The sequence below is a fragment of the Alosa pseudoharengus genome, unplaced genomic scaffold, assembly GCF_046254945.1.
Source record: "Alosa pseudoharengus isolate Yale_2024_CS ecotype anadromous, Long Island Sound unplaced genomic scaffold, YU_APseudo_1.1 YU_APseudo_1.1_scf_6, whole genome shotgun sequence".
Lineage (NCBI taxonomy): Eukaryota > Metazoa > Chordata > Actinopteri > Clupeiformes > Clupeidae > Alosa > Alosa pseudoharengus.
The window spans coordinates 23,843,405-23,857,985 of NW_027468848.1; the positions used below are offsets into that span (position 1 = coordinate 23,843,405).

General features: G+C 42.2%; 2 protein-coding genes across 3 annotated transcripts; both read left to right on the top strand.

Moving 5' to 3' along the window:
* Window positions 1-290: 290 nt before the first annotated feature.
* Window positions 291-7,766, top strand: anapc5 (anaphase promoting complex subunit 5). Of its 2 annotated transcripts, XM_076269649.1 has the most exons (18): window positions 291-315; window positions 782-867; window positions 991-1,070; window positions 1,296-1,399; window positions 1,556-1,811; window positions 2,018-2,078; window positions 2,497-2,598; window positions 2,931-3,121; window positions 3,392-3,473; window positions 3,611-3,703; window positions 3,953-4,134; window positions 4,589-4,724; window positions 5,082-5,156; window positions 5,324-5,445; window positions 5,554-5,661; window positions 6,068-6,215; window positions 6,428-6,590; window positions 7,246-7,766. In XM_076269649.1, exons 2-18 carry the CDS (start codon window positions 796-798, stop codon window positions 7,455-7,457), a joined length of 2,187 nt encoding a protein of 728 aa, XP_076125764.1. In that variant the 5' UTR covers window positions 291-315; window positions 782-795; the 3' UTR covers window positions 7,458-7,766. The 2 variants fall into 2 exon arrangements, with proteins under 2 accessions (XP_076125764.1, XP_076125763.1); XM_076269648.1 differs by lacking the exon at window positions 291-315 and having other exon boundaries at window positions 322-867.
* Window positions 7,767-7,955: 189 nt separating this feature from the next.
* Window positions 7,956-12,988, top strand: gpx8 (glutathione peroxidase 8 (putative)). The gene is made up of 3 exons (XM_076269650.1): window positions 7,956-8,232; window positions 8,350-8,611; window positions 12,217-12,988. The coding sequence occupies exons 1-3, from the start codon at window positions 8,026-8,028 to the stop codon at window positions 12,378-12,380; spliced, it is 633 nt and encodes a 210-aa protein (XP_076125765.1). The 5' UTR covers window positions 7,956-8,025; the 3' UTR covers window positions 12,381-12,988.
* The last annotated feature ends 1,593 nt before the right edge of the window (window positions 12,989-14,581 follow it).

Below are 14,581 nucleotides of genomic sequence, written 5' to 3' on the forward strand. Positions count from 1 at the left end.
CTAAAAACGAAATGTTATTTTATCCCCTTAAAACAGTTCAGTTTGTCAATGGACATGGTGCTGGCAGAGAAATTATAGCACACAAAAATGCTGTTTATAATAACAATGTTGCCATATAACGGAGTTTCTGTAGCTATTTACATGAGTAAATTATCATTTCAGTAGACAGAAAATAGATTTCATTAGATTACATATTTTGTTTTCTGATCTGATCGATGTGATCGTTTCAGCAAATCAATCAATCGGTACTCGACTCTTTGCACTGACGCATTACCAGACTGTAAAAGCGCATTGCACGCCACACCGGAAGTTGAGGCGAGTTTGAAGACTTGACGCGCTTTACTGTCTATGGCTGAAGCAAAGTGCCTTCATATTCTTGGCCTGTATATGCCCTCATTGTACATTTTGCGTTCATGCAACATTGTATTGTCGCAGTTGCCACAATGTAAGGTAGAAAAACGCTAAACGCTTTTCTGAAGAGTCGTCTGATAGAGCGGATTTGCTTTGTTTACCGTTAGCTAGTAGGCTAATGGGCTACAGAGAATGCATGTCACGGATAGCGTTACAAAATAGCTAGAGGAACAGTTTGTGACACCTGATGTGAAAGCTAACGTTAATATTTGCCTAGATTTTTGTTTTCCGGAATATTATTACAGAGTGTTCACCATGGCCAGTGTACACGAAAGTTTATATTTTAATCCCATGATGACCAATGGGGTAGTCCACGCCAACATCTTTGGAATAAAAGATTGGGTGACCCCATATAAAATCTCTGTTTTAGCTTTACTTTACGAAATGATTACTTCGAAACCAATGGCACTCTTGGAGAGACGACGCCTGAATAAACTCATCCTTCCCCTGCAGCAGGTATCCTCTACCAAACATTCAGCTGTCCGTTGCAATCTTGAGTCATCTGATTTGTGCGGTGTGCTTGTCGGATTTGATTAAAGCATTCACATCCCAGCTCGATTTCATTTACCTTTCTCTTAGGGCCCAGACCTAACTCTTAAACAGTTCCTGATGATTGTGGAATTGTGTTGCCCTGAAACAAGTTTCGAGCTCAGATGCAGGTAAGGGACATGCATATCATTCTTTTAACGTTTTACTTCATTCGGAACATTTAATGTAAGATAATTGGTTCATCGTATTAAGTTTTTGGGGAGTGCAATTTTAGCCTTAACCTTCTTTGTTCAGTTTGGCTGTTCCAGAGGATTTGATGCGTGTAGCTGTAATGCGGTGTCTTGCGGTGTTTTAGCCATCCTAGTGTCCTCTGTATTTGGCTTCTGTCCCCCTAGGCTGTATCAGATGGCAGACGGCGAGCTGAAAGACATGGAACATTTCTTCTCCACTCTACCAAACCCCTTCAGTGACTCAGAGGTGTACAAGACTAGTGTGGTTGGTGAGTGCCAATTAACATTAGAATAGTTGTCTGCACAGCCAATCATAACAGCTATGGGTCTGACCATAATCATTAAACATATGTTAATATAATAGCAACTGGATAACTTTACTGTTAGTTTCAAGTCTCTTTCCCTTTCCCTCCCTGCCCCTATAGGTTTGTTCATGCGGCATATGCTCCTGGCCTATAACAAGCTGTCATTCAGCCAGGTATTTAAACTGTACAAGTCCTTGCAGCAGTACTGCAACAAGGATCGGTGGGTATCACCCAGCTCTGGTCCTCAAGCTGAGCTGCCATCTGCTGCCAACGAGGACATGGAGCTGACCAGCACTGAGGACACATCAGTGGACCGGGTGGACGGCATGGACAGAGAGGAACCTGATGCTGGTCCACTGCACCAGTCTGAGCTGTGGTGAGGATTGCATGTGTGCGTGAGAGATAGTTTGGTGATGTCTTAGACTGTCTGAAATGGATATAAAGCCTAGTCTGGTCACTGTAAATGATAAGGCACTTGTAGCCCCCTTCTTGAATGTCCATTGGCACTCCTAGCTTTTGCGAGACTGAGAGTTTAGTTTCATGATTCACAGCAAAACCATTTTCACCGTTTTGTATTCACAGTGGCCATGACACCACAGGTCCGCTATCGCAGAAACAAGCAGAGTACTTCTTTGCCAGACAGGTCTGTGTAATTATGTGAATATGAATGAATGAATCTTGATTTGTGAATGCAATTGTGCTGTGTCCATGATGTGAGTTAGCCTGGGTGTTCCCATGCTGCCTTGCGCGCGATTTGATTCATGCTGCTAAGGCAGCCTGGAGACCATGGAGCAAATTTTCGCCTGAGATAGGCGACCAATCACAGAACAAGGGGCAAAGCAAGACGATGATGAGCTATGCACAGACGCATTTGATAGACATCCGTGGCACCCAATAAACGGATCTGGGCATTTTTTTCAAATACGAGAAAATTAACGTTTGGTTCCCAGACCACGTCTCATTGAGAAGTGGTGGCGCTAGCCAGGCTAGATGTGAGTACCAGATAGTTATCATAGAATATTTTTTATGAAAGAGACCATTTCTCCCTCATAATTCTGCAGGCGTACCTGTTGAAAAATGATGAGAACAAGGCCATGACGCCAGCCATCCTGCAGAATGAACTGAACAACATCCTGAAGTTCAACCCAGACTTTGCTGAGGCGGTAGGTCTCTAATAATCTCACTGTGTAGTAAGAACAAACCACATGCCACAAACACAGTGTGATTGCTTCTTTGTTTTTACTCACATTTGCTATTTTGTCAATGCATGTCTTGATGCTTAGTATAATTGTCTATCATAACACGCTCCCGCCCACATGGCATCAGCATTTACCTCTCTGATGTGCTTGAGATAGGTGATGACAGGTTGTGCTTAGGTTTAGAAGCACATGCTGGTTCATATACATACTTTGACTCAAAGGTCAGCATAGGTCAGAAACTGTCTGTCTGCCCCGGTATCATCTGTTTGACTCGTGTCCTGTCTGCGTCCGTACAGCACTACCTGAGCTACCTGAACAGCATGCGTGTGCAGGACATCTACATCGCCACCCACAGCCTGCTGCACTACTTCGACCGGCTTATTCTGTCGGGCGGAGAGGGCAAGAGCAACGGGGACGAAGGCTACGGGCGAAGCCTGCGTTACGCCATCCTCAACCTGGCTACTCTGCACTGCCGCTTCGGACACTAGTGAGCTGCTCTGTTTGATTTGTGTGGCTGTGTTGTGGGGGGGTATTTTGTATTGGTAAATCACTTCATTTGTAATCCAAAAACACACCATATAATCTCCCTGGCTTCTCTCGCCAGCACTGTCTGTCAGGGCACAAATGGTCCCCAGTTTAGCAGTGCCGCTAGGAGACCAAAATGCCTTTAAAGGCCTTTTAATATCTATGGTTACACCTTTTTGTTGTCTTGAGGGTTATTGGCTATTGACCAACACTATCTGCTTTAAAACTGTAGTCAGCAGGCAGACCTGGCACTGCAAGAAGCCATCCGTATTGCTCAGGAAGCCAACGATCATGTGTGTCTTCAACACTGTTTGGTATGGACATTTTTTTTGCTGATGTATTTTATTTTGTGTTATAACATGTGCAATGTAATGTTATTGTAATTATATGTTATGTAAGACTGTGGTCTTTGTATATCAGTCCCTCAGCACTGTCCTTATGCTCCTTTCAGAGTTGGCTTTATACAGTGGAGCACATGAGAGGATCAGACAGTGTGGTGCTCACAGAGGACTCTGTCAAAATGGCCTCCCACTTTTGTCTCCCGGTAACAGATTTTTTTTTTTTTTTTTTTTTTTAGTTAAAGTGGAATTCTTTATTTTCTAGAAGGTAGAAGGGCTCTTCGATGTTACAAATGAGTTTCAGACTTTGGAAGTTGATCATTAGTTTTTATGAGAAATAATAGATGAAGATATATGAAGAATGCTAAATGATAAAAATTATAAATATGAAGATATGTGAATATTTATGAAGATAAATATTGTTATTTTCATTATACCGTCCATTTTTTCCCCAGTACTTAGCCTCTCTGGGCATTCAGTCGTTGGTCCAGCGGGGGGCAACACAGGGCATGACTGCCAACAAGCTGCTGGACGCCCTGCGGAGCACAGACATGGTGCACTGGAAGCAGAGTCTCTCTGAGCTCATCGAGATCAGCCTGGCCCAGACCACCTCCATCTGGAGGATGTACGGCAAGAGGTGAGGAAAGCCCAAAGCTATGGTTGGTGAAATATGGAAAATTTGTGTTGTTTTTTTTCTTTTTTTTTAAATAAGATCTGTACTGCAACTGCAAGAAAATCAAAGAGACTTACCTGGCACTCTATTGAGTCATTTTGACTTAATTTAAGAAAACTTTTACTTATTTTAAGTCCGAGTCTTCTTAAATATCAAGACAAATTTGCCAAGAGATTAATTAGATAAGCTGTTTAGAAGTTATATGCCACTGCTAATAAATTCCTCTAGAGTTGGCACTATAACAGTGTTTGGTTCTTATTAAGCAAACACACCTGTTTCTTACCCAGCTTCAAACACTTTAAATATGGTGCATTTTAGCACAGCTGCGAACACATAAGAATGTGGACTTTTTGTCAGAGGGGGGACTGGTGACCTCCTGTGGTTTAACATAGTCGTTGTCTCCATGTTCTCTCTGCAGCACGATGGCCTGGCAGCAGGCCCAGCTGTTGCTGAACATGAACAGCCTGGAGCCGGTCAACTTCGGAGTTCAGCAGAACAACACGGAGGCCTTCGCCGTGGCCCTCTGCCACCTGGCTGAGCTACACGCCGATCAGGTATCTCACCTGTCTTAGACTTTATATGCAGTCTTATGTCTATATATCTCTATATCACAATCTATATCTATATCACAATCTTGCTTCTGATGATTCAGTTTGATTACATGCTATAGACCCTTTCAACTGCATAAACAAACAGATGTGTTCCTAAGGCATTTCCAGTAGCACAGAAAACAACATTGAGCTAATGGTAACTTGGGGACAAACAAGATTCATTTTAATTTCAGAGTAACTGTGTTGGTTTTGAATGTTTCAACCGGAAACAGGAACAGATTGAAAAAGTCTATAGATGTGGTTGTGCTTTCCTATCATGGCACTGTCGATTTCAAATGCTTTACTGTGTTGTGTTGTTAGGGTCTCTATGGGGCTGTCACCGACATCATGGCACACCTGAAGCAGCAGTTTCCCCCTCACACGCAGCACGCCAAGGTGAGTGACCACAGCTGGAGTGTGCTGGAGTTGGGCCTGACCCAAAGCAGCTGTTTCCATACCTGTTCAGTCACAGCAGGTAGATGCCAAGCTTTGTGATGAAAATGCCAAGGAAAACAGCAGCTATAGGGAAGTAATGGCAACATTGTTCATCTCTACCCATTCAGCTGTGGATGCTCTGTGACCTGAAAATTCAGTTTGAGAGAGCAATGAATGATGGGAAATACCACCTGGCAGAGCCTCACGTCACAGCAATCGCTGCTCAGCACAGGACTGAGGGACTCTACAGGTAAGGACTTTTCTCTGTAACATCGTCCATTTAGCTGTGTGAGAGTTTGTAGAGGTGTGTCTATGTGTGTGCTTTGTATTGAAATGTTTTCATATGTGCACCTTGCAGAAAGGCTCTGCTACTGAAAGCACTGAATCGAACATCTGAAGCCTCAAAGATCCTGCAGCGACTGCAGCAGCTCTGTGAGAAAAACAAGAGTACTGAGATGATCATCAGGTGAAAACTCAATAGCCTCATTTACATGCACACTTTTTTTTTCTCATTCGGATTGAAATTATTCTGATTGAAGATCGGACTAACTGTTTTTAACATGGCAAATGTAACGTGCACACATTTCATTCTATTTACCTCAGGGTATAAAATGCTACTTTGGATTTAGGTCTTTGTAGGCGGCTAGTTTTATTCCAATCAAAGCATTTATATGTATATATGTTTTTCTATTGATGAGGCATGAATGCGATTCTCATCATATTCATTTTGCCCCTGTAAATCCACCTACTGTGTTATACCACTGCAATGACATGATGTTAACTTGGCTGAGGATACATGATTCACTGTAACTGATGCCATTAGTATAGTATAATTTGTGTGTGTGTGTGTGTGTGTGTGTGTGTGTGTGTAGGGTCTTGCTGGCCACAGCAGAGCTGCACTGGGACTCTTCTGGTTTTGCCACAGCCCTTCCCCTCCTCCTGCAAGCACTCACTCTCTCCCGCCAACACAACTTGCAGAGCCTGGCCTCTGAGACAGTGCTTCACTTGGCTTTCACACAGGTACACACACATTCCGTTCACACACACTGATCATACACACATCCATACCTATATGCCCCCAGTTCATATATACTGTACAGAGTAGGGCCCAGTTCATGCTAACATATTCTACCACAATTCAAGTAGATTGAAGATTAGATGAAATGACTGCTTTACAAACCATGTTGAGGTCACCAACACCATGTCCCTTGACTGTGTCTTTGTTCTGGCAGCTGATGTTGGGAACTCCAGAGCAGGCCCTGGCTCTCCTGGAGGATGTGCTGGAGTCCATCCTGGCCCATGGTTCTCTGATGGATAAGGGCCGCGCCCTGCTGCTCATGGCCCGCTGTCAGGTGGCTCTGGCTGGGTCTGCAGTAGAAGAGGACAGGCTAGCAGGTACCAGCTTCATGGGTTATGATGACATAGCCTACTTATGGTTTTGACTTATCCTACTTATACTTATTGTTTTAGCATTTTAATTATCATGTCCTTTTATGCAGTCTTCAGTCATCAAGGTTTAAGATTTGTTCTGTCATAAGATTTCAACATACACACTCCAGTGTGCACCTGATTGACATTAGTGTCATCAAACTGTTTGTGATCAGCTAAATTAAGTATGTTAATTAAATGATACTGATATGACAGTCAGGTCCACCGAGCAGGACAGCAGGAAAACATGCAGAGCAGGAGGCAGATTTAGAACCCCTGGTCAACTTGGGATCTTGTTCATTGCCTCATAGTTTTCATGACTGTTGCATTGTAGAATGTAGTTTTTTTTTATCAATTGTGATCACTATGAAAGCTTATTAATAGATAGATAGATAGATAGATAGATAGATACTTTATTGATCCCCAAGGGGAAATTCAAGACTATAACAAGAATATAACACATCTTGCCTATATTCTATCCAGCAAACAAGTTTATATTTTTAAAATGTACTTCATAATTTACATTACACTGATATTGAGCCATTGGAATGTGTGTTTGGAATGTTTAGTGCTTCAAAACCTCTCTGAAACCTTTGTGTTCATCTTTGCTTGTCCGTGTCAGCTTTAGTGCAGGCGGTGGAAACCCTGGAGGAGGCCACGGCCTACTTCTCCCGTCTGGACTGCAGCGAGCGTCTGCGGGAGATCTACTACCTGCAGGCGCGTCTGCACCATGCCCTGGGCCACACCGCCCAGCGCAACAAATTTGCCATGCTCTTACGTCTGCTGGACCAAGAGCTCCCGCTGTCAGGGGCAACTGCCCTGACACACATCTAGGCAGCCAGAGAGGTGGTGTTAGAACATGTCTATGTATGTTCTTGTGTGGATAGTAATCATCTTACCACTCTTTCGTCCTGAAAGTAACTGAAATTGGTTTGGAGTGATGACAGTAGGCTACATGCCATTGCGCTGGAGGCAAGAATCCTCCAAGAGGTGTTTCCAACCACCATTTTGTTTACTATTTTGTAAGATGAAATATTACAAATCTGTGTATCAAGTCATTTCACAGACATCTCCTGTAAAAAGTCTTTAAGAGAGATCTAGTTCTGTGGATTGTGGGATACAATAAAATGTTTTTGTTTGTAATTATATTGTTGCGAGTTTCATTGTTGATTGATCTACTTAATCAGATATACAGGTATGATATACCTGCACTAAAACAAGGATTTCATTACCAGCTTGGTGAGGTCAGAGGCTGATGAAATTCCTAGGCTACAATGTGGTCCTCCCCCAGATGAGACTGCGCAGCTGGCTTGTAACACGATGCCGAGGACCACCTCCAAACATGTAGACCTACCGTTTCCGTGCGTTCCGACCAAATTCCGTATGAGCTAACCCCTCCAAGATGGAGGCACTTGGGGGTTACCGAACCAAGTCCTCGACACGAAAAGAACGAACTTTGAAGATATTTTTAAGTTTAGCAGTCTGCATGGGTGGGCTATTTCTAGTCCAGCACAAACTCACCAGGACAACAAAACCCAAAGATTTCTATTCCTTCGAAGTCGTGGATGCCAAAGGCAGGACAATATCATTGGAGAAGTATAGAGGCAAAGTAAGTCAAAATGTCGAAACTGTAGTGATTCTAAACATTTCTTGCATCCCGATATATAAACGATGTAGTGTGAATGTAAGATGTAGCAAGGTCTTAAACATGCAAGTATCTCTGTAGGTCTCTTTAGTTGTAAACGTGGCGAGCCAGTGTGAGCTGACCGAGAAGAACTACCGGGCCCTGCAGGAACTACATCGCGAGCTCGGGACGTCGCACTTCAATGTTCTGGGGTTTCCCTGCTCACAGTTCGGTAACACCGAACAAGGGACAAGCAGAGACATCGAAGCATGGACCAAAGCAACATACGGCGTCACGTTCCCATTCTTTAGCAAGATCAAAATATTGGGATCTGAGGCCAACCCAGCCTTCAAATTCCTCACAGGTAGGCTTGATTGCAGCACTGTTTGTATGGGTTATCTCTTCAGATAACACTGGCATAGTCAGTAGGCCAATATGTCTTAAACTAAATTAATCAAGTGTTGGCTCTTGATTAAACATATTTAGGTGAACAACTTTACCCTCCAGCCCTAAATTGTGAATTGAGTCTTCACGACTCAGTTGTGCAAGCCCTAATGCTGTAGGCCTAACATGCGATTATGCTAACCCTATATGCTTGAGTAGCCTACACAATTATTTTGGGTAGTTCACCAGGGAAACACCTTTACCCTTGAATCAACAGTGGCACTAAAATGGGCATGGAATAAATACGTTTTTGTGAACAGAAAATAAATAATAATTGTGAGGCTTGCAAACTAACATGCCATTTTTTAGCAGGCCACATTTGGAGAGGCAGCTAAAGCTGTAATGTATTGTACCATTGTTGTGTGCACTTGCCTACTGTGTGCCACTTGCCAACTATTTTAACCCTAACTCTAAGGCTATCCCATGAAATAGTTGGTAAGTGACGTGGGACAGGTGTGTGGCATATTCCACCAACAACACTGTAGGCTACCGTTTTATACTGCGACTACACATTGACTTGCCTATTTTCTGACATATAGTCTACAAACATATTGCAGAAAACTAAAACAAAGACTCAGAATGCACAGGGTATGCATACTCTCTTCATGCATGGTTATATGTTGCAAAAAAAAAACATTTAGTCCATGAGCCACAGGCCCAAAAAGGGGCGTGTCACTACCACTTGGGGGGGCAAATTCTCACTATATTTTTCTGAAAGCTACATATCTCTGGAGTATAAAATGGTATGATAGCAAGTTGGATCTTGTAGTTTTGTGGCTGTACAGGCCTTCAAAGTTGACCTCTGATTTGAAAAAAGTAAATTCCGCCTATTGGCTTTTTTAGTTAAACCACTCATAAGAGCCCATAAAATAATCCAAACCTCATTATTACTGATGCATATGTGGTGTTTGATGTTGGCATACATATTTTGAATCATTATGACATTTTGGTTGATAAAATTCAAGATTTATGTATAATAATGAGCAAATCTACGTTTTCAGAGACACAACGTGTTGCAGCACTAATTGAAATGCCCACTACCTCATTAATCAATGTATTTATACCTTCCTACCTCCCAGCAGAGACTTGAAATACAAATGATTACATAGGTCTGCATTGCTATACTATTTACTATTTGTAAATGTACTATTCGGAAACACCCCAAAATTCAGTAAATTAGTATTTTATTGAAACTACCCATAAGAGATATTCCAAGAGATCAAAACATCATGATTACCAATCACATATTACCTTTACATTCAAGGAATACCATATGAAAATTGTTCACATCACCACATGTACCCAGCTTAACATAAATATTATAATTTTATAATGTCCAGGGCACATGAAATACATACAGTAATTTCCTGTGTATTAGCCGTATTGTGTATAAGCCACAGGACAGTGTTTTATGCAAGTTAAAAGAAACAAAACCATATACCATATTACAGTAACTGCCCCTGTGTATTCACCTCATAGCTGAAGAAATTTAGCAAAATCAATGTGTAAGCTGCAGCGAATAGTTGGGAAATTATGGTAATTGCATCACAGGTGCTAAAATGAAATATAGATATATGCAGTGTATTAACAGAATATATTACAGAAAAACTGAATAAATATGGATATTTAGTATGAACCATAGACAGATATGTACAGTATGTACAACTATGTGCAGTGTGGTAACAGTACCATTGTAGTGCAGAAACAGTAACATTACAGTGGTATTAATAATAAGTGTATGTGCAGGATGAAAAGCAGTAGAATATGGCTATGTACAGTATAAGTGTAATTACAGTATGTACATTTGTAAATAAATAGATGGATGGGATAGATGGGTGGGATAGGGTAGTGCAGTTGTGGGGGGGGGGGGGGGATAGGGGATGTCCGCCTCCTTGTTGTCCCTGTCAAGGTTGCCATGGTCGTGGACACCTCAACAGGCAAGGAGGCATCAGGCGGGAGCGGGGCAGGGGGTGATGGGGGCTTAGTTTGTTGGATGTCACCGGGGTGCAGAGCTAGAGTTCAGTAGGGTGACAGCCGCATGAAAAGAAGCTTCCTCTGAACCTGCTGGTTCGGATGCGGAGAGACCTGTAACGCCTCCCGGAGGGGAGTGGGCTGAACAGTCTGTGGTTGGGGTGAGAACAGTTTTTGATGATGCGCGCCTTACGCAAGCATCGCTTGCCCTGGATGGCCTCGATGGAGGGGAGTGAGGAACCGGTGATGTGTTGGGCAGTTGGTGAGGATGCTCTCGATATTACAGTGGTAGACGTTCACCAGGATCTGAGGAGACAGATGGACCTCAAAAAGAAGAGACGCTTTTGATCAGGGTAGAGGTATTGAGGGTCCAAGAGAGGTCCTCAGAGATGTGGACACCCAGAAACTTGAAGCTGGTGACATGCTCCACCTCAGTCCTGTTGATGAGAATGGGTGTGTGTGTGCTAGCTTTAGACTCCCTGAAGTCCACAATGAGCTCTTTGGTCTTCTTGGTGTTGAGAGGTAGGTTGTTAGCAGTGCACCACGATGTTAGGTGCTGGACCTCCTCCCTGTAGGCCGTCTCATCGTTATTGCTGATGAGCCCGATCACCGTAGTGTCATTTGCAAACTTGACAATGGTGTTAGAGCCATGTACAGGTGTGCAGTCATAGGTGAAGAGGCAGTCTGTTGGTTAGGAAGTCCAGAATCCATAAGTTTGGTTTTTCTTTTATCACAGACACATATATTTGTTAGATGTTTTTTTCTTTACCTTGACATGTTTCGACGTATACTTCCGTCTTCATCAGAAGGTCACACAGTGGAGTAGTGTGACGCGTTTTTATCATTTGTCAGGTGGGACAGGGCAGAGTGAAGTGCCATAGAGATGGCATCCTCTGTGCTCCTGTTCTGACGATGATGAATTCAATGAATAAATTAAAGATCCTTTGTACTCGTTTCAGCTACAATTTAAAAAACATTTGTACTGCAGACCTATGTCTGTCATCATTTAACATTAATTTCAACTCGCAATTGAAAGTAAGGAAGGTAGAATAGTAATGACCAATAAGGTCTGCATTCAGGTATTGCCCTAACATGTTGCTCTGAAAACTCAAATTAGCTTTTTTTTGCACATAAATCTTGAATTTTATCAACCAAAATGAAGAGCAAAATCACATAATGAGTCAAAATATGTATGCCAACATCAAACACCACATATGCATCAGTAATAATAAGATTTGGATTATTTTCTGGGCTCTTATGAGTGTTTTAACAAAAAAAGCCAATAGGCGGAATTTCCTTTTTTTTCAAATCACAGGGCAACTTTGAAGGCCTGTACAGCCACAAAGCTACAAGATCCAACTTGCTATCATACCATTTTATACTACAGAGATAAGTAGCTTTCAGAAAAATATAGTGAGAATTTGCCCCCCCAAGTGGTAGTGACGACCCCCTGTGGCTCATGGACTAATTACTGCAAAGTAAGGTAAACCTTTGAACTTGTAGATGTTTGAATTCCATCTACCTGATTGTGTGACATGTTTGGTCAATATTCAGATTCTGTGCAGAAAGCACCAAAGTGGAACTTCTGGAAGTTTCTGGTGGGTCCTGACGGGCAGGTGGTGAGGTTCTGGAAAGCGGAGGAGCCTTTTGATCAGATACGGCAGGAGGTCATAGCACAAGTGCGCCAGATCATTCTGAAGAAGAGGCAGGAGCTGTAACAAGTGCTGCAGTTACTCAGTCATGCACATCTCATGGATAAGTATTTGCTGGCGTGGTGCACACATGAAGGACCGCTGCTTCGCAAACTCAGCAAAATGCTGTTTGTCTCAGCCCCAGAGTATGGTTCAGAGAGGAGGCAGCCGATTGATCTCTTCTGTAAATCACAGAATAAACTATTTGTTGTTTGTCTTGAATGAATGAAAAAAATAACAAAAGTAAGGTACTAAAGCCACTCATAAAGAGCCACAGAACATTGCACTCTCAAGACAAGATTTAACACAGTGGATAGGTCACACGATTTCTGAGATGTTTTGTTGTTGTTGATTAATGTCCCTGAAGTAAGTTGTGGTTGTATGGTTTTGTCATTAATTCATATTGTTTCAGATTGTTAGAAATTGTCTCCCTGTGTCTGACTTGTGAAATAGGCTATAGGTTTGAATTATGACTTTGAATTGAGACTGAATTGACATTCTGAAGAAAAGTGCAGTAGTATCATGTTTGACCATTCCCTATGTGCCTTCTATTGTATGAACCACTGAGAAATATCAGGGAGTAACTTGGAGTATGGAAATATGTGTCAGTAATAATAAACTGTTGTCTAGTATAATATGAAATCTTCAATTTATTATAACTTTATATCATCTGTCTCCATTGAAAGCACAACTTTTTTTAACATACAGTTGGGGAAATAGAAAAACGTGTCCATTGTTGAGTTTCCTAGTAATCTCCTGAAGTTGTATAGGCAGAGACTTTCTAATGTGGAGACACAGCACTCAAATAATACTCCATAGAAATGCATGGGGCTAGTTTGTCACGCCAATATGGCTGTTGTCTACACATATCCCACCCCTTCCTCGGCAAAACGTCGACATGTGAATACATTGAGCCAATCGTGTGGTGTGATGTGAATACATTGAGCCAATCATATGGTGTGTGAAGACATCGTGCCCATCATGTGTTGTGATCTCTCCGCTGGAGCAAGATTGGTGTCGTGAAGCCTTGCGCATGCGCATTTCTGCCGAAATGGATGCCCGGCGAGTGCCCAAAAAGCGTTGTCATATGGCCGCCGAGTGGAGGGACTTGCCTAAAAGGACTTTGGTATAGGTGCAAAAATATTTCATAAGCAAAGCTTTTCAGTCTACCTGTGGAGATTCATTCGAATATCAATGAGACATAAAGCCAAAGTATAAAAGGGTGGAAAGCTAAAACTCTGGAACAATGAAACAGCTTCATGCTTAGGCAGCTCAGCACAGTTGTCTTTCCAAAGAAACACATAAATAAAGAGATATTAATAGATGCCCCCTTTTTATCATTTTATTTTGAGATGCAGAGTACACTAGAGTAAATGTGATGGAGAAGTTAGTGATGACAAGATTTGGGACCGAAAAATATTTATTCCAAGGCCTACATGGTCATTTGCTATTTAAATGTGCTAGCCATTTGGCCTGTTCATCTCTTCTCTTTTATATCTGGCAGGATTTTCAGCCCACAATCTCTCCCTTGTAGTATATCCTAGGACTAAAGATTGGTTGTTAACGATTGTTAACGCCCCAAGGTGTAGGCCTAGGTCATCTGCTGCCGCCTGACTGAAAGTGAAACCAAATTGCAGTATTCTGATCTTGTGACAGATGAGCATAGTCTGAAAGAGTGTGGTAAATCGTACCAGTAGGCTAGCCTAGTTTTTATATCCACATAGTCAGACGGTTCCCATTACACTTCAACAGTGCCGGTTCAGACCTCCATGGGGCCCTAAGCAAAAATCCTGCTAAGGGGCCCTACCTGAACTCTGAGGGCCAAAATGTAACCATTTTTTACAGTATCATCTGACACCTCAGTGCTCCAAATACAATCATCCCACCCCATTTTGGATGTCTACGGAAGTTACCAAATATAGTGTTTTTCCCCATAAAGGACTAGGAGAAAGAAAAATAATTGTGTGTGAATCACCTTCACAGCTATAAATGCCCAGTTTTAGGGTCTGGGCTGTTTGCTTTTGATGCTTGCTGTACATATCCCCTTACTGATTTCCCTGCAGTTTTTTCGAAGTACAGTTCAGTTACAGTAGGCTACAGTGCAGTATAGCCCAGTATTTTCATGTTCAAAATACTGCAGTACAATGCAGTTTTTTTGTATCCAAAAGACTGCATTCCCTGAAGAACTGCAAATATTTCCTCCAAGACTGCTGTTTTGATAGGTCTAC